We start from the raw sequence: 24,935 nt of genomic DNA, 5'->3' as shown, positions 1-24,935 counted from the left end.
GGTTGCTCGAGCGTGGAATCCGTCGCTCGAGCGTGGAAGCAGAATTCTGGAATTTCCAAAATTGCTTCCAAGCTTCAAAACTCAATCTTAAAGCATCAAAGCTCGATTTTTCTAGGCCAAAACCTGAGGGAACACTTAGAAACTCATAAAACATCATGAATTAATGATCATTTCAAGAAATCATGGCCCAATAGCTTGCCAATTGTGCAAAAATTCAACTTAAAATTTATGAATGTTCCATGAACATGACATGCATGAATTTCTTTGAACCTAATCTTCTCAAAACATGATCAAATGCTACAAAACAACATAAAACTTGATGATTTCCCAAAATTAAGGTGAATTCAAGACATGCGTGAGGAAATTCTTGGAAATTAAACTCAAAATATGAGAAAATATGCACGCATGCATGGTATGGCTCAATACTCTTCATTTCTAACCCAATTCTTACATTAATCAACTCAAATCTCTTGAGTTCATGTCTTACACTTCATAGTTGTCCAAACAAATGGTTAGATTCTTACCTAAACTTGTCAAGATGAGAGCTAGAAGTTTGATCATTGAGTTCCTAAGTCCAAATTCACAAGTTCTCTAGCAATCTCAATAATGTGAGCTCAACTTCTCTTCTTTCTCCCTCTCTTACGTTGGTTGTGTGTGTGTGAGCTCAAAATGTGTTGACATGAGGGAAAAGAGTGAGTAGGAGTCCACACGAAGCCTTATATAGGCTTGTCTAATGATAGATAATTAAGACTAATCAAATGAGCCATTAAATTAATCTAATTTAATCATTCTGAACCGAATTTCAATTGGACCTATCATAAAATTCTAAAAATTCTAAATAACACGCAAAACAAGTCAATTTCTGAATCGAACGTCGATAAGACATTCAATTTGCAAAGCGAATAAAAACATGAACATATCTTTCTACGTTAAATAGAGCAACACATGGTACAAATTTTCACGTTAATTTCTTGTTAGGCATAATTAAGCATGGATTAACGTTAATCATGTATCGGGGTTGTTACAACCCATGTCTCTATCATCCCTATTTTCTTACTCTCCTGCTGCATCTTCATTCTCTCTCTCTCTCTCTCTCGAAAAAGAAAAGAGAAAAAATGTATGAAATTAGATAAAATGTAAGTATATTTTATTCATATTTCACTTATCTTTTCTATTTTTTTCTTCTAAATAATCACAACAACTATTTGTTTGGACAATTAATAAGGAGAAAATTTATCCATAGAAAATTATGCTTCTATTTGGTAATGGATTTTTTTTTATATTAAAATAGTTAATAAAGATAAAATAAATTAATTAATTAATAAAATAAAATGTCACATTTAAATCATAATAATTTTAATTTCTTTCTTACAATTATCAAATTAACTACAAAAAACAAAGCCAAATAACTTCTCAAACATAATTTTTTTAGCCAGGTTAAAATAGATAAAAAAATAAAAAAATCAACAAAAATAACAACTTCCCAAATGAGCTCTATGTATACAAAAGCCTCATATTTTTTTTGTAGACTATTTCAAGGAACACTATGAGATCCTTTCACTGTTTTCTTAGATATTTCAATTTTTAAATGTGGATATATTTTAGGGAAAATTGGTCTAAGGTCCCTCTTCCACTTTTCATAATGGAAGAGATCCACAAAATTATTTTTTGATGTCTAAGATCCCTAAACATACAACAGAGAAATTTCAGTCCTTTATATTATCTTCATCATCTAACCCACTGCCATCCCCAACAACCCGACTCTCAGTCCTCCTCATCTTTCAATACTTCCCAAAGCTTTACCCAGTGGAGATTCCCCGCCTCGTTCTCCTTCTCTCCTTTTCTCTCATCGCAATCGCATACATCTTCGTCTCCGAAGCCCTCGTGATCCAGGCGCTCATCTTCATCTCCTACGCCGGACTGAAGATCCGCGACATCGAGCTACTTCGTCGACTCCGGACATGTGTTTTGGTGCAGCGTTGATCCAGGTTCGCTTCCGACGGTGCTGGGTTATACTCTATGATATTTTTGATCGGTACTGGTTGCGTCAATAGTATTTCACTTAAGTTCACTTCTAAAGATTCTTCTAGGTGAAGTCGTCTTTGTTGAAGATTACAGTTTATATCTAACACAGTAATTATTTTGTTTGATGAACTTCCAATAAAGATGGATACCCGTATGGAGTCAAGTACTTGGTGTGGTTCTACTTTGTTCTAAGTTACACGTACAGTTCTGTGTATTTGTTCTCTTTTAGCATTTCCAATTATGTTTTGACAAAAAGCAATACATTGACTATTGAAATGTTGGTGTGCTGTTGTACTGGAGGATCTGAATCCTATATTCTTAAGTTCACAAAAATAGAAATTGAAGCCATGTGTAGATTAATGGGAAAAGTGATCTTCTGGTTGAAACTAGAGAAATTCTTTGATTTTTTAACTGAATTTGCTCTGGGTTGAAACCAGAGAAATTCTCTGGTTTTTGAACTCAATCACCAAGTTTTGTTCATAAAAATACAACTTTACTGTAAATAGAGAGAATTTCTCTGGTTTGTCTGGTTTGAAGAGAATTTCTCTGGTTTTGAACCAGAGAAATTTGTGGGTTTGTGGGTTTATTAGACATGGGTTTAATTGTAGTTAATAGAGCCAGAGAAATTTGCAAAGTCAAAGAAATTTCCTGGATAGCCATACAAATTTCCTTTCCACAATTTTCTCTGGATTTATTTGGTACTCAGAGAAATGTCAATTTTCTCTGGAGAGAATTTCTTTGGAATTGAAATTTCTCTGGATGTGTATTTGTTCTCTTTTAGCATTTCCAATTATGTTTTGACAAAAAGTAATACATTGACTATTGAAATGTTGGTGTGCTGTTGTACTGGAGGATGTGGATCCTATATTCTTAAGTTCACAAAAATAGAAATTGAAGCCAAGTGTAGATTAATGAGAAAAGTGATCTTCTGGTTGAAACTAGAGAAATTCTTTGATTTTTTTAACTGAATTTTCTCTGGGTTGAAACCAGAGAAATTCTCTGGTTTTTGAACTCAATCACCAAGTTCTGTTCATAAAAATACAACTTTACTGTAAATAGAGAGAATTTCTCTGGTTTGTCTGGTTTGAAGAGAATTTCTCTGGTTTTGAACCAGAGAAATTTGTGGGTTTGTGGGTTTGTTAGACATGGGTTTAATTGTAGTTAATAGAGCCAGAGAAATTTGCAAAGTCAAAGAAATTTCCTGGATAGCCATACAAATTTCCTTTCCACAATTTTCTCTGGATTTATTTGGTACTCAGAGAAATTTCAATTTTCTCTGGAGAGAATTTCTTTGGAACTAAAATTTCTCTGGATTTCAATTTTCTCTGGAGAGAATTTCTCTGGGACTGAAATTTCTCTGTGACTGAAATTTCTCTAGATCCTGTTAAGGGACCTTAGACATCATGAAAATATTTGATGTCCTTTATACTATAAAATCATAATATCAGGGACCTTAAAAAAAATATTTGTGCACCATTATCTTATTAAAATTTTGCTAAATGTGTTATTTTTAAATGAGATAATGTGATATCATTCTAATGTATGTACTGAATAATAGTGAGAAATACAATTCACAAAAAAATTAAGTTTTATTTCTTATAAAAAGTAGAAAAAATTGGTAAGAAACTAAAACAACTTTTTATACAAATTTTAAAATACCTAAACTACGTCTCTAATTTCAAAACAAATAAAATAAGAAGATATATATATATATATATATCCTCTTTTAGTCATTATGTAAAAAGTTACAATTATTTATTTTATTTTTTCACTTAGATAAGCAATTTCAATTATTTCCTTTCTTTTCAAATGTCGCGATCGAAACGGAGTGAATATGGGAAAATATCAAATAATAAAAAAAGAAAATAATTGTAAATAATTATTTTATTATTATTATTATTAAAAAAGTAATTTATACTTGGCTGTTTTTGAAATTTGACAAAAATGATTCGTCAATATTACTTTTTTAACATAATTACGTTGTACTCTCTTAACTTATATCTTACTTTTTTTGAGATTTTATTAATTTATATAACATTTAATCTCCTCATTAGTAATACTTTGGTCTAAATAAAAAATAATAATATTGTCATATCTTTAACATTAAAATATTTATTTTGTCTTGTCTATTTTTTTGTTTTAAATTATTTTTATTAATTTCAATCTCTTTAACTTTATTAAAAATAAAGATCATTGTAGAACTTGTTATACTTTCTTCAAATTTCTAGTGTGGTAATATAATTTATCCTTAAAACATATATAAAACGCATTGTAAATTGGAAAAAAAAAACTATCATATCAAATACATAAAATATCGTATTAATTTTAAAATTTGAAATAAAAATATGTTTATCACTTTCACCACTATTAATTATGTAATAGAACTCATACAACTATTAATTATGTAATAGACCTTATTATTTTATTCACATAATGAACCACAGATCGTTATCTGTTACCATATCTCTTCTCTATTCTTTTATTTATTTATTTATTGACAAAAGTGTAATAGCGTTTACAATTAAGTTTTTGGACCATAAATAAACTTTTAAAATAGAATACTCTATACATATTTTAGCTCAAATCCAAATCAAATTTAAAATTAAGGTCTATAAATAAACTTTTAAAATAGAATGCTCTATACATATTTTAGCTCAAATCCAAATCAAATTTAAAATTAAGGTCTATAAATAAACTTTTAAAATAGAATACTCTATACATGTAACACTTTTAGTTTAAAATTTAAAAGATTATTAAAAAAATTAAAAAGTCTATAATTAATATTAAAAAGTCAAAAATTTCATTTTCTCTTTATTTTTTGTGCATTTTTTTTTGTAAAAACTTAAAAAATCATTCGAAACATACTAATTTTTTTTTATCTCATATTTTATCAAAAAATTATTAAAATAGCATATTTCTAAATGAGGCCTAAGTCTTAAGAAATTTAAGTCTCATTTGAAAACAGATTATTTTAATAATATTTGACTTTTTATGAAAAATATATAAAAAAATTGAAAAATAATATGATAATTTTTTAATTAAAATATATAATTGCCAAACAAACTTTTGAAGAACTTGTTGCACCTCTAGCACTAAAGAGTGGGACGGAATTAGTTGACGAAAAATGCTTGGGAGCACTAATTAGTGCTCTCACTAATTAGGTGGCAGTGGGTCCCGTCATTAATGATGTGATGTTTTAGTTTTGGAGTTATTTTTTTTTTTTTTTACTTTTTTAATGCATTAGTGCTATTAGTGGTGATGTTTTTAGTGGGATGAATCATTGTTGTTAATTGACGGGCATAGAAAAATGGGATGAAACAAGTCCACAGAGATGGATATTTGTAGAAAAAATATGAAAATATTATGGTGCCGTTTGGTAACATTTACGTTTTTAATTTTTTATTTATATTTATAAAAATTTTAAAAATTTAAATAAAAATTTGTTTGGTAAAATTTTTTATTTATAAATCAACGGTCTCAGTTTATAAATTTGGCCAAAAAATGAAAACACAAAAAATGTGTTTCCATTTTGAGTTTTCAGTTTTTTTTTTTTTATCACCCAACATTAGCCACCACCCGCCACCATTTTCCACCACCGTCTTCTGCCACCACCACCCACCCTCTACCACCATCTGCCACCCCTCACCACCCACTTACTACTACCAGCACCACCCGCCACCACCAGCCACCACCCACCTGCCACCCACTAGCCACCACCATCCACCCTCGCCACAACCACCACCACCACCACCACCACCACTCACCTGTCATCCACCCGCCACCACCTACCACCCACCACCACCTACCACCTGCCACTACCATTCACGGCCCGCCACCACCACCCGCCACTTACTTGCCACCAGCACTCACCACCCACTTGCCACCACCATTCACCACCTGCCACCACCAGCCACCCACACCACTAGCCACCTGTCACCCACCCGCCACCACCACCCACCAGCCACCCACCTGCCACCACCTACCACCACCACCCACTCGCTACTACTTACCACCCGCTACCGTCACCCACCACCACCACCACCACCACCCGCCACCCACCTGCCACCGCCTGCTACCACCACCACCACCCACTTGCTACCACCTACCACCCACTCACCCACCCACCCACCCACCACCACCACCACCACCACCTGCCACCACCCGCCATCCGCCACTCACTTGCTACCACCAGTCGCCGCCACCGCCACCACCACCACCACCACCCACTTTTTACCACCCATCACCCGTCACTATCACCCACACACCCACCCACCATCACCACCCACCCGCCACCACCACTACCACTACCACTGTTACCACCCACCACCCGCCACCGTCACCCACCCACCCACCACCACCACCACCCGCCACCCACCACCACCCGCCATCAGCCACTCATCACCCACTACCCGTCACCTACTCGCCACCCACCACCACCCGCCATCTGCCACCACCACCCGCCATCTGCCACCACCACCTCCAACTCACTACCACCCACCACCAGCCACCGTCACCCACCCATCCACCACCACCACCCACCCGCCACCACCCACCACCACCAGCTACCCACCACCCACTGTCACCACTTTCCACCACCGTTTTCCGCTGCCACTTGCCATTTCTCACTCTTTTTTATATTTTTAAAATTTTTTAAACATTTTGTCAATTACCAAACACATTTGTAGTTTATGTTTTTTTAAAAATAAATAAAAAATAAACAAAAACCAGTTTATAAAATTTGTGTAAATATAAACTGAAAACGTAAACGTTACCAAGTATTCTAAATAATTTATTAATTTTTTTTTTATCAAACTACTTATATAAATATAAGGCTCATACACATGTATTTATATAAATCTCACATTCATATAAAAAATTTAATAAATTATTTAGAGTTCTTAACATAATACGAAAAAAATATAGGGTTCGTTTGGAAAGTGGGTTGATTTTTTGATTTTTTTAGCCTGAAGCTAAAAAGTCTCGTTTGGAAAATAATTTTTTTTGATTTTTTTGACTTTTTGTGAGAGAAAGAATGTAATGATTATGGATTGAATGTGATAATCTTTCTTATTAGATTAAAAAATTTATTTTGTCTTTTTATGATTAAAATAGCTCCAAACCCAACTCAATCCAACCTAACCCATCTTCCCAAACAGAGGCATAGAGGAGAAGAAAGAGAAAAGAGAAATCAAAAGAAAATGATAAATTAATTATTTTACAAGTTATTTCTGTTCTTTTGCAATTATAAAAAAATGATAAATAGCAGTATTGTTAATGTTAAAATATATTAAAATAATTATAAATGTTTTAATATCAAATGTGCTGGAGATCCCTAGTCTCCGAGCACCCCACACACACGCACACGGGGAATGATTATTGGATCAAAAAAAAATAAACAAAAAGACCAATCACACCCACTGGGGCTTTGGGATCAAGGGGGGCTGAGGCTTCTTCCTTTTAATATTATCTTCCTCGCATTTTTTTAGGATAAATTATAAATACAGTATGAGATTTTATTAAAATATAAATTATTTTTTGTAATTTTAAAAATTACATTTTACTCACTAAGGTTTTTAATTTCATAATAAATCTTTCACTTTATTAATAAATTATCAAGTCAATTAACAAATTTTAATGATATTAAAAATATGTTTTAATTAATAATTTGAGTAATTTTATTATTATATAGGAGAACAATTATGAATTTTATTTTTTTAATTAATTTTATTAAATAAAAAATTTTAATAAAAAAATATTTATAACTTTTTAAATTAAACAAATCGCAATATGTATTTAGGATTGATCTCATTTTTTTATTTCACATAAAACCAAACGCGATCATAAACCAACCAATCAAACAGTGACACATAGGTAAAATTGTTAATAAATGACGTGTCAAATCATTTTAGCCAATTTTGGTCCCCTTTCAAAAAGTCATATCTCTCTCTCTCTCTCTCTCTCTCTCTCTCTCTTTGCAGATCCTCCTCTTCTCGGCACATCTGAACACAAATCGGATCGAAATCTGTATCTAACTCTCTCTCTCTCTCTCTGTGTATATATATATAAAGGACGGTGATTGGTGAGAGAGGTGATCAGACGCGGTTGGATCTATCGTAAGAGGCTTGTGTGAGCAACAATGGCGGAAGACAAGTACAATCTTAAGAACCCTGCGGTGAAGAGGATTCTCCAGGAGGTCAAGGAGATGCAATCCAACCCTTCCGATGATTTCATGAGCCTCCCTCTCGAGGTTCAATTTTTTTGTTTTTCGAATTTTATTGAGCTTGTTTTGAGGGATTTTGATTGAAGATCTGTCATTATCATCCTTTAATTTCACTGTTGTTTGTTTGTTTTTGATTGATCGTCATCAAATTATGCAAATATTGGGTTGGATTTTGATGTAGAAATCATCATTGTGTGATCATTCAATTTCGATTAATTCTATGTTGATGTATGCATTTAAAAAATAAATAAAAAAGTTGTTCTTTGTGAACCTCTGATAGAAAATTTGTATGAATCTGATATCTTTATGTTTGGATATGAGTTTTTGGAGATTGGTATTTTCCAATTTTGTTAGTTGACCTAATTTTTGATTTAGCTTTTGCAACCTTAATTTCGTGCTTAAATTTTTTTGACCTCAAAATTTATAGGAAAATGCATTATTCTTACTATAGCAAGTCAATCAAATTATGTATTTATTGTGACATGATCATCCAGAACTGGCACCCTTTTATAATACGTTGTCCAACTCTTTTTTAAAAAAACTTTTTATATTGTGTTGTTATGGATGCTAAAGAGCACAAGACCCTAGATTTCTGGATATGGTGCGCTCATCAGTGTGATTTTGTTGTGTCTGGCATGATTGAGGGAATATCCCCAAGCATTGTCATAAAATCAATTCGGGAATGCAGTTTTAATGAGTTAAAAAACTAAGAAAAGAAGTTTGTGGGATGGGCTTTAAATGGGTTAGTTAATCTTGGCAATCTATTAGTTGCATGAGAATATTACAAAGCTGTGGAATTTGAAAAGTTTTGATCTTGGGTGATTGTTTCGCTGTTTGGACATCAATCTTTCAAGGCTATGTTTCTTTCATTATTTTGGTCTCATATGGGGAATTTACGGTTCTTTTTCACATTTTGCACTTTCTATTTAAATGTTCCAATTGGACTATTCCTTATCCGTACTATTAACAGTAAGCCTATAAAATGTGTTGACAGGAGAATATATTCGAATGGCAATTTGCAATCAGGGGCCCCAGTGACTCTGAGTTTGAGGGAGGCATTTATCATGGACGAATCCAATTGCCAGCAGAGTACCCATTTAAGCCTCCTTCATTTATGCTGTTGACGGTAATGTGTCGCCATTTTAAGATATTTGTATTATACAATTTTTTATAACTGTTAGCTCATATTTTGATATTCTTCATAATAAATGTATCTTACATTTTTATGATATGCTAACCTAGTTTTGTTGTTGTTGTTTCAGCCCAATGGCCGTTTTGAAACACAAACTAAGATATGTCTAAGCATATCAAATCATCATCCTGAGCACTGGCAGCCATCATGGAGTGGTAAATTCATTGTTCTTGACGCATTGTGGATAATTTCTTCATGTAGCCGCAAGCTATGTGTATGCAAATAGTTGTTTCAAAGACCAGATTGTGAAGCTTAGTTGTGGCCCTTTAATCAACCAAAATAGATTTAGCAATTGTGGTTCAATTATATTGAAGTGCTGCTATATTGGCTAAATCATGTTATCTCATCGATACAGGAATGGAAAGTGCTTATGCCAAGTAGATTTAGCAAATCCATTTATTTTACGCTTGTGCTTCTGTATCACTGTGCATTTCCATTAGGGTTTGTTAAAACTTTTTCCTGAGGTGAGATTGTCTGTCTAGCTGTGAAAAGCTTTGGCCTGCATCGAGTCATTATGCTTTTTAATTTTGGGGTCAGTTGTGGGTTGTAAAATTCAAATTGAAATAATATACTCTTTCAAGTTTTCAGGCATGGTAATTTGTTATTGTCACAAATAAATACCCAATTTGATGTGAAAATTGATGCAAATGACATGCTTGGAAAGTTTGGAATATATTATGAGATGAGGGAGAAATCAGATTCCAAGGCTAATATAGTTATTTGGCTGCTGAATTCCCAAGATCATACACTGGAAATTTTGCATTTTTTTTTTCTGCGACCATGACTGAGTATGAAAACTAAGAATTAAGTCAATTAGGTATGTAATGCATGCTTGTTTGCAAATGCTTTGCATGCTATGACTGATGTATTCATCTCCTCATGCCTAAGGATTCCCATGGTATAATTGATGCAGGGAATAATGTTAATGATTTGGTGTATGCTGAAAATTAATAAATTTGCATACTACCATGAGAATCAGAGTGAAATATCTATTAATATCATATGCCTGTAGATAAATGTTATATTTCATGCTATAACTTTTATTCATTGTGGATGCATATTGCTGTTTGCAGTTCGGACTGCTTTAGTTGCTCTAATTGCATTCATGCCCACCAGTCCTAATGGTGCATTGGGCTCGTTAGACTACAAGAAAGAAGAAAGGCATGTTCTGGCAATTAAATCTCGTGAAGCTGCCCCAAGATTTGGTACTCCTGAACGCCAAAAACTAATTGATGAGGTTTGTTGAGGCCTGAATTGTCCTTCAATTATATGTTTTGTCATGTAATATTTCATCCTAACAGTCCATTCTCATCGCACAGATCCACGAATATATGCTAAGTAAGGCACCCCTGGTTCCTCAACTTAATCCCTCACAGGCTTCTGAAGAACATTCTACTGATAAAGAGGATGAAGCTAACCAGAGTTCTGAAGATGCTGCCGGTGCAGTAACTCCCGGGGAAGGGCTTACAAATCCAGCTGTGGGTGATAGGATTGTTGAAGAACCACATGAAGCTTCTTTGAACGGGAATCCCAGACCTGAGGGTATGGGGGTATCTAGACAGGTTCGTGCTGGACCCACAAGTGAACAGCTCCTGCAGAGGTCGGGACCGAGGGTTCAGAAACCGGCTGATGATCGCTTGTTCACTTGGGCTGCTGTTGGACTTACCATTGCTATTGTTGTTCTTCTGTTGAAGAAGTTCATGAAAGCTAGTGAACATGGTGCTGTTTTCATGGATGGATCATAAATATGGTGGTGGTTGATGCCGATTTTAATGCCCTGCTTAGATTTTGAGGATACTATATTAAATTTTCTATCAAGGAATTTGTAATATATCATAATTTGTCTTGCTCGTGTTAATATCATTACTACCAATAATATAAATATGCAACGTGCTCGCATTTGTTAGGCTTGTATGAGGATTCGTATAGGGATTGAACAGAATGGGCAAAGAATGAAGTTTTAATTATATGAGAAGTTCATTTTATTGAAGAACAATTTGCTGATATCTGATTAAATGATTGATCGTGCTTGCAAGAGGGGGTTTTAGCAGCATCTTCAATATTGTTTAAATACGACGATGCTACACAATTTTTTATTTTTATTTTTGAAAAAAGAATGTAGGATGATTAAGCAGAAAAATCCAAGAGTATTGGAAATTCGAAACTGGGGACATTACGGCTTTTAGGAATGAGTTAAGACGCATTTGCTCTATGTCATCTGAGGAGTACCCAAAAATGATTTTATTTTCTATTATTGATGGAAATCAAATTACAAACAAGAAGATTAATACGAAGGACCGACCTTCTGATAAAAAAAAAGATCAATGTAAATGCCAATCAAGTCCTTGTACCTTCTTTTTTTTATTTTTTTTGAACTGGTAAAAACGCCCTAAGGCTTACAAAGAGGAAGAATCAAAGGAAAGCAGCTAAAGGTGCTGGTGTATTAACCCAATAGGAACCTAAATCTCCACTTAAAGCAGCTTTGCCCAACCAATGTGCCACTTTCTTTGTGTGACGAGGTCTCCATCAAAAAGAGAAATTGCGACGAGAAGCCATGGTTTTGATATCCCTCAGCAAAACACCCACTTCCCATGGAGGGACTTTCTCCGAAACAGAGAAGGATCATAGTTCTGTTGTCATTTTCGATCTCAACCTGCTGTAGATTATGAACATCAGCAAGAAAGCAAGCAAGCCAGATAGCATGGGCTTCCCCTTTGAGTGTGGATGACATCGAAATGCATCTAGAAACCCCATCCAGAACACGACCCTGATCAGTGTGAAGCACAGTTAATCTTGCCACATCCAAGTCCTTGTACCTTTCCATGGATGTTCGGAAGTCCAGTTTCACTTACAGTTTTCCCCAATGCATAATTAGGCATGGAAGATTTGCATCTCTTCATGCAGATATTTTGTCAAAATACGAAAAATTGCAGTCACCTTGATAATAATCTTGCTTCGTCAACCAAGGAGTGTTAAATATAATGCAAAACCAATCTTGTTCTAACCCTGATCAAAAGTACTCCACTTCACCCTATGCTCAAATGAGAGAGAATTATACTTGGCAGAATGTAGCAAAACGGATCTTGTTCTGTCCCTGATCATAAGTACTCCACTCCACCCTATGCTGAAATGAAAAAGTACTATACTTGGCACAATGTAGTGTTGTGCTGGTCATGGCGGTAGTGGGGTGGAGGTGGTAATGTGACGGCATTGGTAAGATTTTAATCCAAAAAACAAAGCAGAAAACATTTTTCACCCAAACAAGTTCGTTTTTTGTTTACCACAGAAGCATTTTCTATTTGTTTTCCATTCTACCAAATGTCAGAAAATACGAAAAAAGGTTTTCCATCGAAACAAAGGGAACAATAAACAAGTAGGACTAGTAAACCTATCACTCAATGTTAACATTCAGAACATGGCAATGGCACTACATTGCTACCCACTTACAACCAGTTAATCAAAGAATATTAGGATTACAATGATAGGACAAAGTACTATTAACATACTAGTTTTCAAAGATAATTTGACAGGAGTTAGACATGATCCACATGAACAGTTCCAGCATAATCATATTGAATAATGAAATTCCGACTTGGCTAAACCAACCCTAATCGAGACAAAAATTGGGCTAGTTCTATCATTGCCAACTTAATAGATATAGTGACAATGTTATGCGAAACAAGCAGCAGTTAAAAGGCTGCACCTCTTAGTGTATTGCCCTGTAACAGAAGAGACTGCACAGCGGAAGCTTGGATTTAGAATCCCGATACTTGTACGAATTGGTACAATTTGGACCCACACATTTTTCTCGTGGTGGCGGATAACTGGAAAAATCAAAAGCATAAACCCCTTAAAACCATCAAGCATATAGACATATGCAAGAAGCAAAAGGCAGTTCAATATAAAAATATTAATTCAAACCTGCAAGGGACTGAGTTGAATATACTTGGTAGTCCAATATCTTCAGAAAATGTAACAATTGTTCCAGTGGGACCCATGACCCATCTGACAGTGCTCCGTGCGAGTGTCATGCTGCTAGCAATCTTCCCCTGCACCAACGAAAATTGAAAGCACTTTACAACAATGCTTAAAACCGGGACATAAAGTACAATGCAGGATATTCATTGGTTCTTTTAAATACTTGAGTCACTTCATCGCGCTGCTTCCTCATCTTTTCTTCCCTCTTCTTTCTTGCAGAATCTTGGCCCAGTATTTTTCTGATTGCCTCAGCCTGGAGAGTACATACCAACTCAGAAGGTTTCCCCAACTATTAATCATTTAGAGGAGAGAATTTAAAAATTAAAAAAAAAAATGTGATAGGAAACCTCAGCCTCCCTAGCTGCCTTTTCTGATTGTAATCTGCGTCTTTGTGCAGCCTCGGCTTTCTTCAATTGCTGCTCAACTTCAGAGAGTTTCTCCTTTTGATCTGTCAGCAGCAGCCAACCAACAATGGAATAAAAAGTTCAGCTCGTTTGGATTGGGAGATTTAAAAAGAAACTAAAAAAAAAAATGCATTTTGAATCTCTCCAAAATTGGAGAGATTGAAGAGAAAAGAAACCAATGAATTACTTTTTCATAATACCAAAACTGCCCTTTTAGACATAAAAGAAACAAAACAAATTTGATACCTATAAAAGGTTATTTTGGTAATATAACATGAACCAATTTCTTCTACTATTTTCTTTATGTAGATTAACCAAACAAGATTGGAGAGGAATCATTCTCTTTTCTCTTATTTTCTCTCCTATTCATCCAAACAAGAGGGATAGAAAACACAATCTTTTCTCTTATTTTCTTCTCTCCTAACTTATGTAATCGTTTCGTTTCTTTTTCTTTTCTTTCCTAGGTTCCCAAACGTACATATATATATATATATATGTATGTATATGAAAGAGAGAAATGCTCACTTTTACATGGGGCAGGAAGTGAACCAGTTGGGAGGTCAACCAGAGTCTTGCCAGTCCCTGAACTTGGAATCATTTCCTTCTTACCTTCTCTAAATAAATCAACAGATTCCTTTCTCAATGTTTTCCTTTCAACTTTGGGTTCATCGTCTGATGTTGGTTCTTCCTCTTCCATGTACTCATCATCTTCATATGCTTTCTCTGATTTGAGCCTTTTTGTACTGTATTTTCCCAATTTCGATGACTGGTAAACTGCTATATCATCAACATATGTGTCGTTATCTCTTCTACCACACTCCAAAACATTCACAATCCTCCGACTTTTCCTACTTTCATCTTCCTTGTCTTCACACACTGTACCAACCTTAGAAGCATTGAGTCTGCCAAGATACCGAATTTCCTCATCTTCATCATCATCACTGAATCCCACATCCAAGACACGTCTTTTAGGAACCCTCTTACTCTTGCGAACTAATTCAGAATTGTATGCCTCGTTAGTCTTTCCTCTTGTAGAATATTCATCCCCAAAACCAGAACCACCTCTGGAGAAATCTTTTTGTGGGACTTTGTGCAGGCTTTTCCTCATATCCGGAGGACACGAACGATTGTTATCTATGTTTTCCTGCAGCAATCATTTTAATATAGAATATTTTCACTGTATTTATGAAGCCATTTATAAGATTATAAAGCACAATTAACATCATAACATTAGAAGTATCAAGCTAAACCATCTATCATGACTAATGGAGGGAAGAAAGTATTTACAGTGCCTTGCTTGCCATTCTTTTTATTTTTTATACTTTCGTGTGCGCATGTGGGGGATGGATCTTAATGGATAAAAAAAAAAATCTAAAATTGTTGGATCCTATGTTATATGGACTTGGGTATGAGTATTTGGTGTGAGTGTGTATCCAAGCGTCAGACCTTCATAAATTAAATCTTAGGATCTTGGAATATATATCCAAAATTGGATATGGGTGCGAGGACGCGTCATATACACATATATATTGCATATTATATAATATTCTCAGATGAAATGTTGTAAATTATATAGAAATATACTTGAAATTTAATAGGATTCCGAAAAAATATGAAATTTCTATATCTAATTCACGTGAGAGGCTAAAAATATTGTTTTACTAGCAAATGCAAGTTTCTTCTTCTCATTTATCATAACAAATTAAAAGATCCGAGTGTCTAAATTAGGTACGAGTGTTGGATACATATCCCACACCCTTACCCGTGTCATATCCGAAGGACACGGGTATTGTAAAAAAATAAATAAATAGAAGAGTCCATGTAACACTGGTTGGACCTCAGTGCCATCCTCACTTTTGATAATTTGTGAAGACGGGGTAAGTTTTTGATGGATAGGTGTTGTATGTGTAAGTGTGCAGGGGACTCGATGTATCATTTGCTGTTGCATTGTCCTGTGCTGCTCAAATTTGGGGCTTGCTGTTTTCAGTGTTTCGTGTAGTGTGAGTAATGCTGACGTCAGGAAGGATCTTTTCTGCACATTAGCATAGAAATTGTCCATGGATAGGTAATACAAAGGCTTCGGCTGTTGCTCCTTTATGTGTTATTTGTTGCATTTGGAGATGAATAAATTGTAGATTGTTTGAGGGGAAAAAAACTCAATCCATGCCCTTAGCGTCGTTGTATACTAATGCTAAGAACACATAATTAAAACATAGAATGGGTCATAGAAAATATAATGGTAGGCTGAGATTTATTCTGAATGTTGACACCTCCATAATTGGGTCTAATCTTAGCCTTCTGTTGCATTTTCTATGAAATGAACCATTCTATGATCCATTCCGTGATCCTAGCATTGTTGCTTTTAAATTAATAGAGGTTTTTCCTGTTTTTTGGGGAGTTGTATATCCCTATTGATTTTAGGATTCTTTGTTGTAGTTGTTAGTTTGCGTTGTATGCTACACAAGGTTGTGCCCCGTTTGGCACCTTCTTTAATGAAGTTTTCTTCCTTAGTTAACAAAAAGGAAAGTTTCTGAGAAACGAAATAGAAGTCGATCTACAATGTAAGTTTACAAATCAAATCTAGTTATGTATAAGGAATCTCTCAGCAATCCACCTTGCTGTAGCAGTAATGACGACAATACACCAATATGGAAAGGAGGAACGCTTGAAATCAAATTTGAATGCTTGACAGCTATATATATATAATCAGTATTGAACCAGAAACTACTCGCATTTGTATTGACTAACATAGATCAGCATGAGATACCTGAACCTTCGGAAGCCAAGGAGCATCAATACGAAACTCTGTTGAGTTGGTGTGAATTGTACGAGTAACACCTCCAAGCTTGAGCTTTACCGTCTTCAACTTGTTCTCACTTCCTAATCCATCAAAAACAATAATTAATTATTTTGATTTTAGAATGGGAAAAAATGCCTAGACTACACCTCCCGAAATTGGACACATTTTTCAACTCACCATTTCTGTTAAATGCATTGACATCTCCAAAGCCTCCATTGTCCTTCCAATTTTTTTTACAAGCAGATATAATGTGTTGAACATTAGGCAAAATATTATAGCTATTTGGAATAGGATGTGAATCAGTACGAGGTCTTCGAGGTGTGTTGCTCCTCTTCTTCCTTGTTGTGCACCCAGTTGCGGCGAACACAGAAGAACCACCAAATCCTTCCATGAGTGCCAAAGAGTTAACAACACTGAGATAACAGCATCACTGCTACACAAGATAAGAATATGAGGGGAGTAAAATAGAACCCAACACCGTATGAGACCTAGAAATGCCATACACAAGTCTAAAACCCGAGGAAGAACCAAACCAGTATGAATCTCATTGCCAAAAATAAAAAATAAAAAAACCTACAAACAAGTAAAGGAACCAAGCAAAATTATTGAAATTATAGAGTAGTCCTCCATTTATGTGCTTGAAAAGATATTAGAAAGATAAGTCACAAAATAATGAATAAGTCCAAAAGCCAAGATTAGCAACCAAAAGGAACATGGAGGAGAAAGATTAAGGCCTAGTTTGGAAAGACTAAATAAGTGCACTTTTTTACTTTTTATGAAATATGAGTTGGGTTTGGGTTGGGTTTGAAGTGATGTGTTAGAGAGGCGATGTGACTTAAATAAGATGACGTGACTTAAATAGGATAGTAACTTTTTGACTTTTTGTCTTTTTTCAATCATGCCAAACTTGGCCTAAGATTGTGTGTGGGCATTCATGGAATATGATGGCTTGACCATGTTTCATATATCATTTGATGGTAAAAAATTGAGGGAATATAAAAAAAGTGGGATTTGGGAAAAAAATTTCAAATTCAAGGAGGTACAAGACTTGCACAAATCTAGGGCATGAAACACTCGTGCTTTGATGAGTTTGAAAATTTCCTACTTTTTTGACATCCCATAAAACTGGGATAGAGAAACTGAGATGTCATTGGCAGAAATCAATGTTGTAAAGTCTTGTTTAGATTTTCTTGAAATGACCCTTCTTATCAATCATCAAATACTTTTTGTTGTTAATTTCACAAGGTGGTTCAAAAATCTAATATTTAGGGGACTTCCAAGAGGCATCTCTAAAAACCACCTGAATAGAGCAAGAGAAACGGATACAAATAAAGATACAGAACCCTAAAGTAGACAACCCAACAAATCAAAGGAGATAAGTTAAAATAATCAAAATTTCAACAACACCCATCAGTCAAAATATAAAAGGAGTCACAAAGTCAGGAACTACATTTTTCTTTTCCAAGAAAAAACAAAGGAAAGTAAATAAAAGGTCAAATTCAAGAACTTGTTTAAAGACCACCTGAATAGAACAAGAGAACCAGGAAGAAATAAAAGATTGCAGGACCCTGAAGAAGACAAACCAACAAATAAAAGGAGGTAAGTTAAAATAATCAAATTTCAACAACACCCATCAGCCAAAAATACAAAATGGGGTCACAAAGTGAGGAACTAAATGAATAAAAGGTAAAAATTCAATAATTTTAACAACCCAGATAGGAATAACACTATAAATGAATAACGCATGTGTGAATATGAACAAAATCCAACAAAACAAAGTGAGTTCGAGTTACACACGCTGAGAATATCAGTAGATAAGCCTCGCCTTGTCAATGAAGAGCAAATGCGTTTGAGAGAGAGAGAGAGCCTTGTTGTGCTTTGCAATTGCAGCGTCTGCAAGACTGGTTTCAGCGTTTGAGGTCTGAAAAACCCATCTCTCAATTTTATTTATTTATTTTTTTTTTTGGCTATAAGTATTTTCCTTATGCTATTTTTTTTTTTGTTTTTGTTTGGATTTTTTTTTCCACGCCAATATTTTTACTTGTGTGAGGGCAATACCAAGATTTTATTATTAGAAGGGTTAAAAGTACAATAATTTTTTTTAACCATATAAACAAATATAGAAAGAGAATGGAAGATGAGAGAATAGTGAGATATATATTTTTTATACTAGACGATCATGTTAGATATAAAATATATATGTATTTTTAAAGTATTATAACAAACAATATTTTTCACATAAACATGGGTCATGACCTCATATAGTCTTCTTTTAGTTCTGGACTAGAGAGCAATGGAGGTGATGTTGAGGGAATGGGGTGGGTCAGTTGGGAAGCTTGTCGGGCCTTGTCTTGAGTTTATTTTTATAATTTGAATTATTTATATTATAAGATTCGTTAAATGAATCATACATAAAAAATAATTAAATTAATCAGACATCTGTAATCCTATAATAAGACCACATTTGTTTTGAACAAAAATAAACAGTTGATATAAATTTAATAATTATTTTTTTAAAAAATAATTAGGATTGATCATAGGGTTATGCATGTTTGATTAACTTGAATTGTTTTATGAATAATATGCTCAACAAACCATACAATATGAACAATTCAAATTATCGAAAAAGATTCAGAACACACTTTTATAGGGCCTCAAAAGGCACAACACCAACCCAAATCCGATGTAGTCTTGTGGTTCTACCCAAATCTTTTTTAATGATTTAATTTGTAATTTTTTTTTTTAATCAAGTCATATATAAATATAATTTTAAAAATGAACATGAATATTTTTTAAAGATAAATATAATAAAATTATATTATATACTTATAAATATCAAATTAATTCTATTTTTTTAAAATTATATACTCAAAGTCTTTACAAAATAAACTACAAATTGTCAGTATTTGTATGTTGAGAAAGTAATGTTTTTAATTTAAAATTATTTTTTGAAAAATAAGAAAATTGAAATTAATCATATATGTTTTAATTTTGAAATTAGACATTTTCCTTTCACTTGATAAATCCAAGCAAACATAGCATATGTGAGGAAAAGAATTGACATTTTAGAATAAGAATTCCAAATCATATGAGATAAAATTACAACAATACTATAAACTTAGAAAAAAAATATTTAAAAAATTTAGAAAAATACATTTGGATTACAATCATTTTATTTTAGATGGTATACCCACATCAAACTAATTTTAAATATATACCATTCAACTCATTTCAAATGATAAAATTAAGTTTCTATTAATCTTCACCAAAAGAGTAACTCCAACATGACAAGCCCCATGACCAAAATTGGTACAACAAAGGCTGTAGAACTTCCATATCATATTTGTGGTACAAGCTTTCCTTTTTATTCCTATACGAAACATCTCCAAAAAACATCCTATATGGATCTGTTTCTCAATATTAAAAAACATAATACCAGAACAAAAATAGTATAGACCATGATGGTATTTAAATTATTATAAGACACAAACACAAGCGAATCAAATCACTGCTGAATCAAAGAAACAATGGCAAGACAATTGCTAGTCATCTTTCTAAGCTTGCCATTAAATTCCAACAATGGTGAACTCTGCCCTGCAAGATCATCATCGCAATCGCTGAAATCAGTAATGGCGGCACTAAGCATGCTATTCATCGTGCCAACATCGTGCTTCTGGAGTGCCTCCATCGCTTCATTGTAATTGTCCAACGCATCGCTATAGCTATCCCTGATGTCATTGATTATGGATGCCATTTTAGGAGGAATTCCGGGATTGCTAGCCAATTTTGTAGCTGTGTCCACAGCCACTTTTGTGTATTCAGAAGCCGCCTTTATTGCCATTTCAATAACAGATGGTAGGTCGTTTTTGCCTCCCAATTTAGGCACAATTGCTGAGAGGCAAACGTCGGGATAGTCAGTGGAGTCACATATTTTCTTGAGCGCGGGATCACTGTTTTGGTTTAGCAGTGGAACTGATTTTACCATATTTGACAAAAAAGACATTGCTGATTTTGTTGGCGGGGTTGGAGTGGTTTGAAGGGTTGATTGTGATGCAGGATTAGAGACAGAAAGGACTGACGCATCGTTGCCTTGGGAGGAAATTGAATCTGATTGGATCTCCTTCGATGCTGGGGTTGACGCTGAAGGCTGACTTGTCTCCGGTGCTGGGGTCGACGCAGGAGGCTGCGGGTAATTTGGAGATGGAGACAAATCCCATGTTGGTGCTGAATTGCGCGGCACACATATGGCTTGTGCCGAGTTGAGGATTAGGAGAGAGAAGAGAGAAAAGAAGAGTAGTTCGTGAGAAGTAGGAGGGTCCATTGGAGAGAAGATAGAAGAGAATGCAAATGGGATGAGTAAGAAGGTGAAAATGAGGAAATGGGAGAGACAGAAAGAGAGAGAGAGAGAGAGTTGGTAGTTAGTTACTACTCAAAAGAGGCCGTTAGTTACCCATGAAAACAGGATGGCCCTTGAGAAACTATAGGCCTTATTTCAGGGAAACTTTGGTAAGTCATAATCTTGGGACTACCTAAAAAGTTCTAAGGCTCTCATTCCTCCAAAAAGGGAAAATTAACAAGTGCGTCTGGAATTTCATTGTAGTCGTGTGTCCAAAAGTAATTGCTTGTCCGTCTATTATTAAGTGGACACATGGCTACATAATGTTCTTAATAATAGAAGCTTTTTGTTACTTGAATATGTGATGGGTCTAGATTAAATTGAATATACTGGTTTCAATGTTTCTAAAGTTACTCATCAATAGAAGAGAGCAATACAAGACTATGCTGCAATTTGACGTGTCAACAGTAATCCATTACATATCATGAGATTACAAGTTGCATTACCTCAACCTTAAGGTTAGGTGTTCAAACCTCACCACAAACGAGATTAAGGTGTAAAAGGCTAAGAATAAACTCTATATATATATCACCGTCAAAAACACAAAAAAAATACTACATATATATTTGTATTTCCGATCATAAAAATATACATATTGACTTACAAACTCTGCCATTGCTCACAGATAACAGAGAATATAATAGTGTTAACAATTTACAATAACACAACTAATAGACATAGAGCGCTGCAGGAATGAAGAGTCACATGTTATTGCCACCTGAAACACCAACCGTATGGAACTCAAATTGCTTCTTGGATATTTGAGAAGAGTTCAAAAACAAAATTTATTCCTTCTTGGCCACTGGATTACAGCAAACTATTAAGTCCATAACACTGCCACAGGCAAAGATTTTAGATTACACAACATACATTACACACACACGGCAACTTAAATTCAAACTCGAAGATAAATTACAATCGGTATGACCAATTGATACAAGTTCATACTAGAAATCCAGCAGGATGCTGCATTGCAGTCATTCATGATCTGCATTCTTCACGACTTCACGACTGTAACAGGACAAGAGGCACTGTTCACCACGTAGTTGCTAACACTGCCCATGATAGCCCTAAAAATTTGAAATCAAACAAAACCAAAAACCAGTCAATTTCAATAGATAACATGGCGCACAAGCATGGTCTGAATTACGTTCCATTTGAAACTTATCAAAGAATGACATTGTATCAGCTTCAAGGGAGATTGTTTCCCTTGAGAAAACAGGCCCTTAAAACGAAAGTAACATGACAATGAATGCTCTTCTTTTCAAGCTCCGCCCAGAGAGGTTATCCGTGAAGAAACTTTAATACTGTGTTTGGATCATAGTAGAGGTGTATGAAGAGAGAAGAAATGAAAAGTAAAAAATGAAGTAAATTTAACTACTACTTCATACACTTTTCCCATCTCACTTCTATTCCCTCAACAAATTCCTCCCCAAATCCATGATCCAAACAAAATATAAGCGGGCAATGACATGGACTCGGAGTCAATATGATGTCAATTACAAAATTCAGGGCACAGCCAAAAATATATAAGATCCAGAAAAGAAGTCCGAACACCAAAATGGTTCAACATTGCAGAAGAGTAGATTTCAGTTATAATCAAAAAGTAATTTCAAAATAATTTACCTCTTGAGCTTGCCGAGCCCTCGGTTCCCTATAACAAGGCAGCTAAGAGGAATATTATCAATTGCTTCACATATCTTATCCCGAGCATCTCCCCAGTAGATCTTCGTAAGCACCATAATCTGTTCACACATGCAACACAAACTCAGTTTATTTTGATGTAGAACTTCAAAAAACAACTTGAGAAATTTCTAAGACAACTTGAGAAATTTCAAAGTCAATGGTTTAAACTTTAAAGGGACGGAAATTGCACCTCTTTCTGCCTAGCAGCAGTATTGGCAATGTCCAATGTTTCAGGGTCGGGCTTCACACCATATTTCTTCATGATGGTGGGCTCAGAAAACTCGTTCAAAGGGATTAGAGCTGCCCAAGGTGAACCAAATACAAAGAAATTGAAAATCACCCATTAAATACATAGAACATACATACTCAACTCAACAAGCCTTAATCCCAATCATTTAGGAACCCATAAACAAATTAATCAAGTAACCGTTCTGGGATTCAAAACAGAAAGTTTTAATCCAATTTAACCAAATACACGGATAATAACTTGGGTTGTTGATTGCTAAACTAACACAAAACAAAAGTAGGAATTGCAAGAGATCCCTACGCCCACATGTTGCAATAAACTTCCAGTTGCATGATCATAGCTTCAGAATTTATGTTTCAAGATTCCAACACATCACGGTGTTGGGAGTCCAATGGGGAGATTGAGATTGAGAATCCCAGACAATTACTAAGGCTGTCTTTGGTTCATGAATTTAGATAGAGATTTAGAAATGGAAAGGGAACAGGTGAGAAAAATGTGAATGAAATATTACTACATTTCACCTACACTTCACAAACATTTTCATCTCTCTTTCTAAATCTCTTCCAAAATGCATGAACCAAACACAACCGCCAAGTGACAATATCATGCTATTGATTGATGGCGAGTTATGTGATTGCACTATTTATAAACTGGATCATTATCAACCAAATCACATAAGATGATATGATCATTGCAATCCAAGAAAATGATTAACCCTAAGCTACGCATACATAAATCCTACCTAAGATAGTATTTGGTTCACTAGAGTGGAACGATCATTTCATCAAATTATCCATTCTCAAGTTCGATTGACAAAAAAATTCATTGCAAATGGAATAGTCATATTTACTGATCATTCTATTCCAATCAACCAAACAGAGCATAATAGTTACAAAGTAGTAGTATATTACGAACAATAATTAATTCCAAACACCATCACCACCACGATCTAATTTTCACAAACACCAATCAAATGATCCACTCTGAAAATTTAGTCAATTTGAGACAAAAATTACATATTTGATCATTTTACCCTTATCACTACCCCCAAACAATGAGTTCAGCCAAGGGATAGATTCGATCAAATTAAAATCAACCCACCAGCAATTAATGGGTTTCAAAGTCTAAGCTAAGTTTTCAAAGCTTCAATCAAACCCATACATATATATATATATATATAGAGAGAGAGAGAGAGAGAGAGAGTACGGGAGCCGGTGGTTCCCCAAAGCTGCATCTCGCCCTCCTCGTAGTGTCCTTCGGGGAGAACGGTGACGAGGATAAGATGATCCCCGTCGCGGACAATGTTATCCACAGCCCACTTCAGTGCTTCTCTGCTACATGCCGAGAAATCAACAGCCACACCCACTCTCCTGTCTCCTTCCATCTCTTTCTTCTACAGCTTTCTCTCTCTATATCGATCACCTACACAATCTCTCTCTCTCTCTCTCTCTCTCTCTCTCAATCAGCTGCGATTTCTGAGAAGGAGACCCAGAGTCGCTTTATTATTGAGTGCACAGAACAGGACACCGTCACTGTAGCGTTTCTACTCTCGAGGATCCTGACGCCAAGACGCTTGACTTGGTTCACGTGAACCGTTGGATTGCCCTCTGCACGATCCACGTTGCAAATCGGATGGTGTACACGTAATCGGATTATTCCTCTGCCTGGTGTCCTTTTTTTTTAAGGCCTTGTTTGGAAAAAAATCTTAGGTGAACAATGGTCCACACTGTCCCTAATTAATGAAAATTTATTACCAAACTTAAATTATTGCGTGACATTAACAAGAAAAAGACTGATTCTTAGGCACTATTTGATATCTTTTATAAAAATATACTTTCTTTTTTCTATTTATTAAATTTTTTTAGATCACATTATTTTTTATTTTTTATTTTTTTACACATTTTTTTTTATAAAAAATTAAAAAATATACTTATTTAGATTATCTTAAACACTCTCTTACAAGTAATTTTATAATTTATTTATAATA

The 24,935-nt window shown here is 34.7% G+C and overlaps 4 protein-coding genes across 5 annotated transcripts; 1 reads left to right on the top strand and 3 right to left on the bottom strand.

Annotated features, from left to right (window-relative positions):
* Positions 1–7,894: 7,894 nt before the first annotated feature.
* On the top strand, positions 7,895–11,433 carry LOC114316845 (ubiquitin-conjugating enzyme E2 32). The gene is made up of 5 exons (XM_082881572.1): positions 7,895–8,272; positions 9,240–9,371; positions 9,508–9,592; positions 10,511–10,674; positions 10,757–11,433. Exons 1-5 carry the CDS (start codon positions 8,162–8,164, stop codon positions 11,180–11,182), a joined length of 918 nt encoding a protein of 305 aa, XP_082737698.1. The 5' UTR covers positions 7,895–8,161; the 3' UTR covers positions 11,183–11,433.
* Positions 11,434–12,817: 1,384 nt separating this feature from the next.
* LOC114316831 (PAPA-1-like family protein / zinc finger (HIT type) family protein) lies at positions 12,818–18,652 on the bottom strand. 2 transcript variants are annotated; one of them, XM_028263512.2, is made up of 9 exons: positions 18,417–18,564; positions 18,142–18,187; positions 16,797–17,049; positions 16,587–16,699; positions 14,345–14,963; positions 13,763–13,863; positions 13,579–13,668; positions 13,359–13,486; positions 12,818–13,261 (listed from the first exon to the last, which is right to left on the bottom strand). In XM_028263512.2, the coding sequence occupies exons 3-9, from the start codon at positions 17,008–17,010 to the stop codon at positions 13,144–13,146; spliced, it is 1,383 nt and encodes a 460-aa protein (XP_028119313.2). In that variant the 5' UTR covers positions 17,011–17,049; positions 18,142–18,187; positions 18,417–18,564; the 3' UTR covers positions 12,818–13,143. The 2 variants fall into 2 exon arrangements, with proteins under 2 accessions (XP_028119313.2, XP_028119322.2); XM_028263521.2 differs by lacking the exon at positions 18,142–18,187 and having other exon boundaries at positions 18,417–18,652.
* Positions 18,653–20,071: 1,419 nt separating this feature from the next.
* On the bottom strand, positions 20,072–21,240 carry LOC114316811 (pectinesterase 2). Its single transcript, XM_028263492.2, has one exon. The coding sequence runs from the start codon at positions 20,938–20,940 to the stop codon at positions 20,125–20,127; it is 816 nt and encodes a 271-aa protein (XP_028119293.2). The 5' UTR covers positions 20,941–21,240; the 3' UTR covers positions 20,072–20,124.
* A 535-nt stretch (positions 21,241–21,775) lies between these two features.
* On the bottom strand, positions 21,776–24,700 carry LOC114316822 (universal stress protein PHOS34). The gene is made up of 4 exons (XM_028263502.2): positions 24,155–24,700; positions 22,892–23,001; positions 22,642–22,760; positions 21,776–22,085 (listed from the first exon to the last, which is right to left on the bottom strand). Exons 1-4 carry the CDS (start codon positions 24,330–24,332, stop codon positions 22,013–22,015), a joined length of 480 nt encoding a protein of 159 aa, XP_028119303.2. The 5' UTR covers positions 24,333–24,700; the 3' UTR covers positions 21,776–22,012.
* Positions 24,701–24,935: the final 235 nt, after the last annotated feature.

The sequence above is a fragment of the Camellia sinensis genome, chromosome 7 (assembly GCF_055761805.1).
Source record: "Camellia sinensis isolate YWXY chromosome 7, ASM5576180v1, whole genome shotgun sequence".
NCBI classification, from domain to species: Eukaryota; Viridiplantae; Streptophyta; class Magnoliopsida; order Ericales; family Theaceae; genus Camellia; species Camellia sinensis.
Note: the sequence above shows the minus strand (reverse complement) of the source record. Positions and strands in the feature narration are given on the sequence as shown.

Bases quoted from the DNA above. Each gene is read 5' to 3' on its own strand.
- LOC114316845 (XM_082881572.1), top strand. From the start codon at position 8,162: ATGGCGGAAGACAAGTACAATCTTAAGAACCCTGCGGTGAAGAGGATT. The intron at 8,273-9,239 runs GTTCAATTTTTT...ATGTGTTGACAG, and splicing joins TCATGAGCCTCCCTCTCGAG to GAGAATATATTCGAATGGCA. The intron at 9,372-9,507 runs GTAATGTGTCGC...TTGTTGTTTCAG, and splicing joins CTTCATTTATGCTGTTGACG to CCCAATGGCCGTTTTGAAAC.
- LOC114316831 (XM_028263521.2), bottom strand. From the start codon at position 17,010: ATGGAAGGATTTGGTGGTTCTTCTGTGTTCGCCGCAACTGGGTGCACA. The intron at 16,700-16,796 runs GTGAGTTGAAAA...TTGATGGATTAG, and splicing joins CAATGCATTTAACAGAAATG to GAAGTGAGAACAAGTTGAAG. The intron at 13,669-13,762 runs GTTTCCTATCAC...TGTACTCTCCAG, and splicing joins AGGCAGCTAGGGAGGCTGAG to GCTGAGGCAATCAGAAAAAT.
- LOC114316811 (XM_028263492.2), bottom strand. From the start codon at position 20,940: ATGGACCCTCCTACTTCTCACGAACTACTCTTCTTTTCTCTCTTCTCT.
- LOC114316822 (XM_028263502.2), bottom strand. From the start codon at position 24,332: ATGGAAGGAGACAGGAGAGTGGGTGTGGCTGTTGATTTCTCGGCATGT. The intron at 22,761-22,891 runs GTGCAATTTCCG...ATGTGTGAACAG, and splicing joins CTGCTGCTAGGCAGAAAGAG to ATTATGGTGCTTACGAAGAT. The intron at 22,086-22,641 runs GTAAATTATTTT...TCAAATTTTTAG, and splicing joins GGGCTCGGCAAGCTCAAGAG to GGCTATCATGGGCAGTGTTA.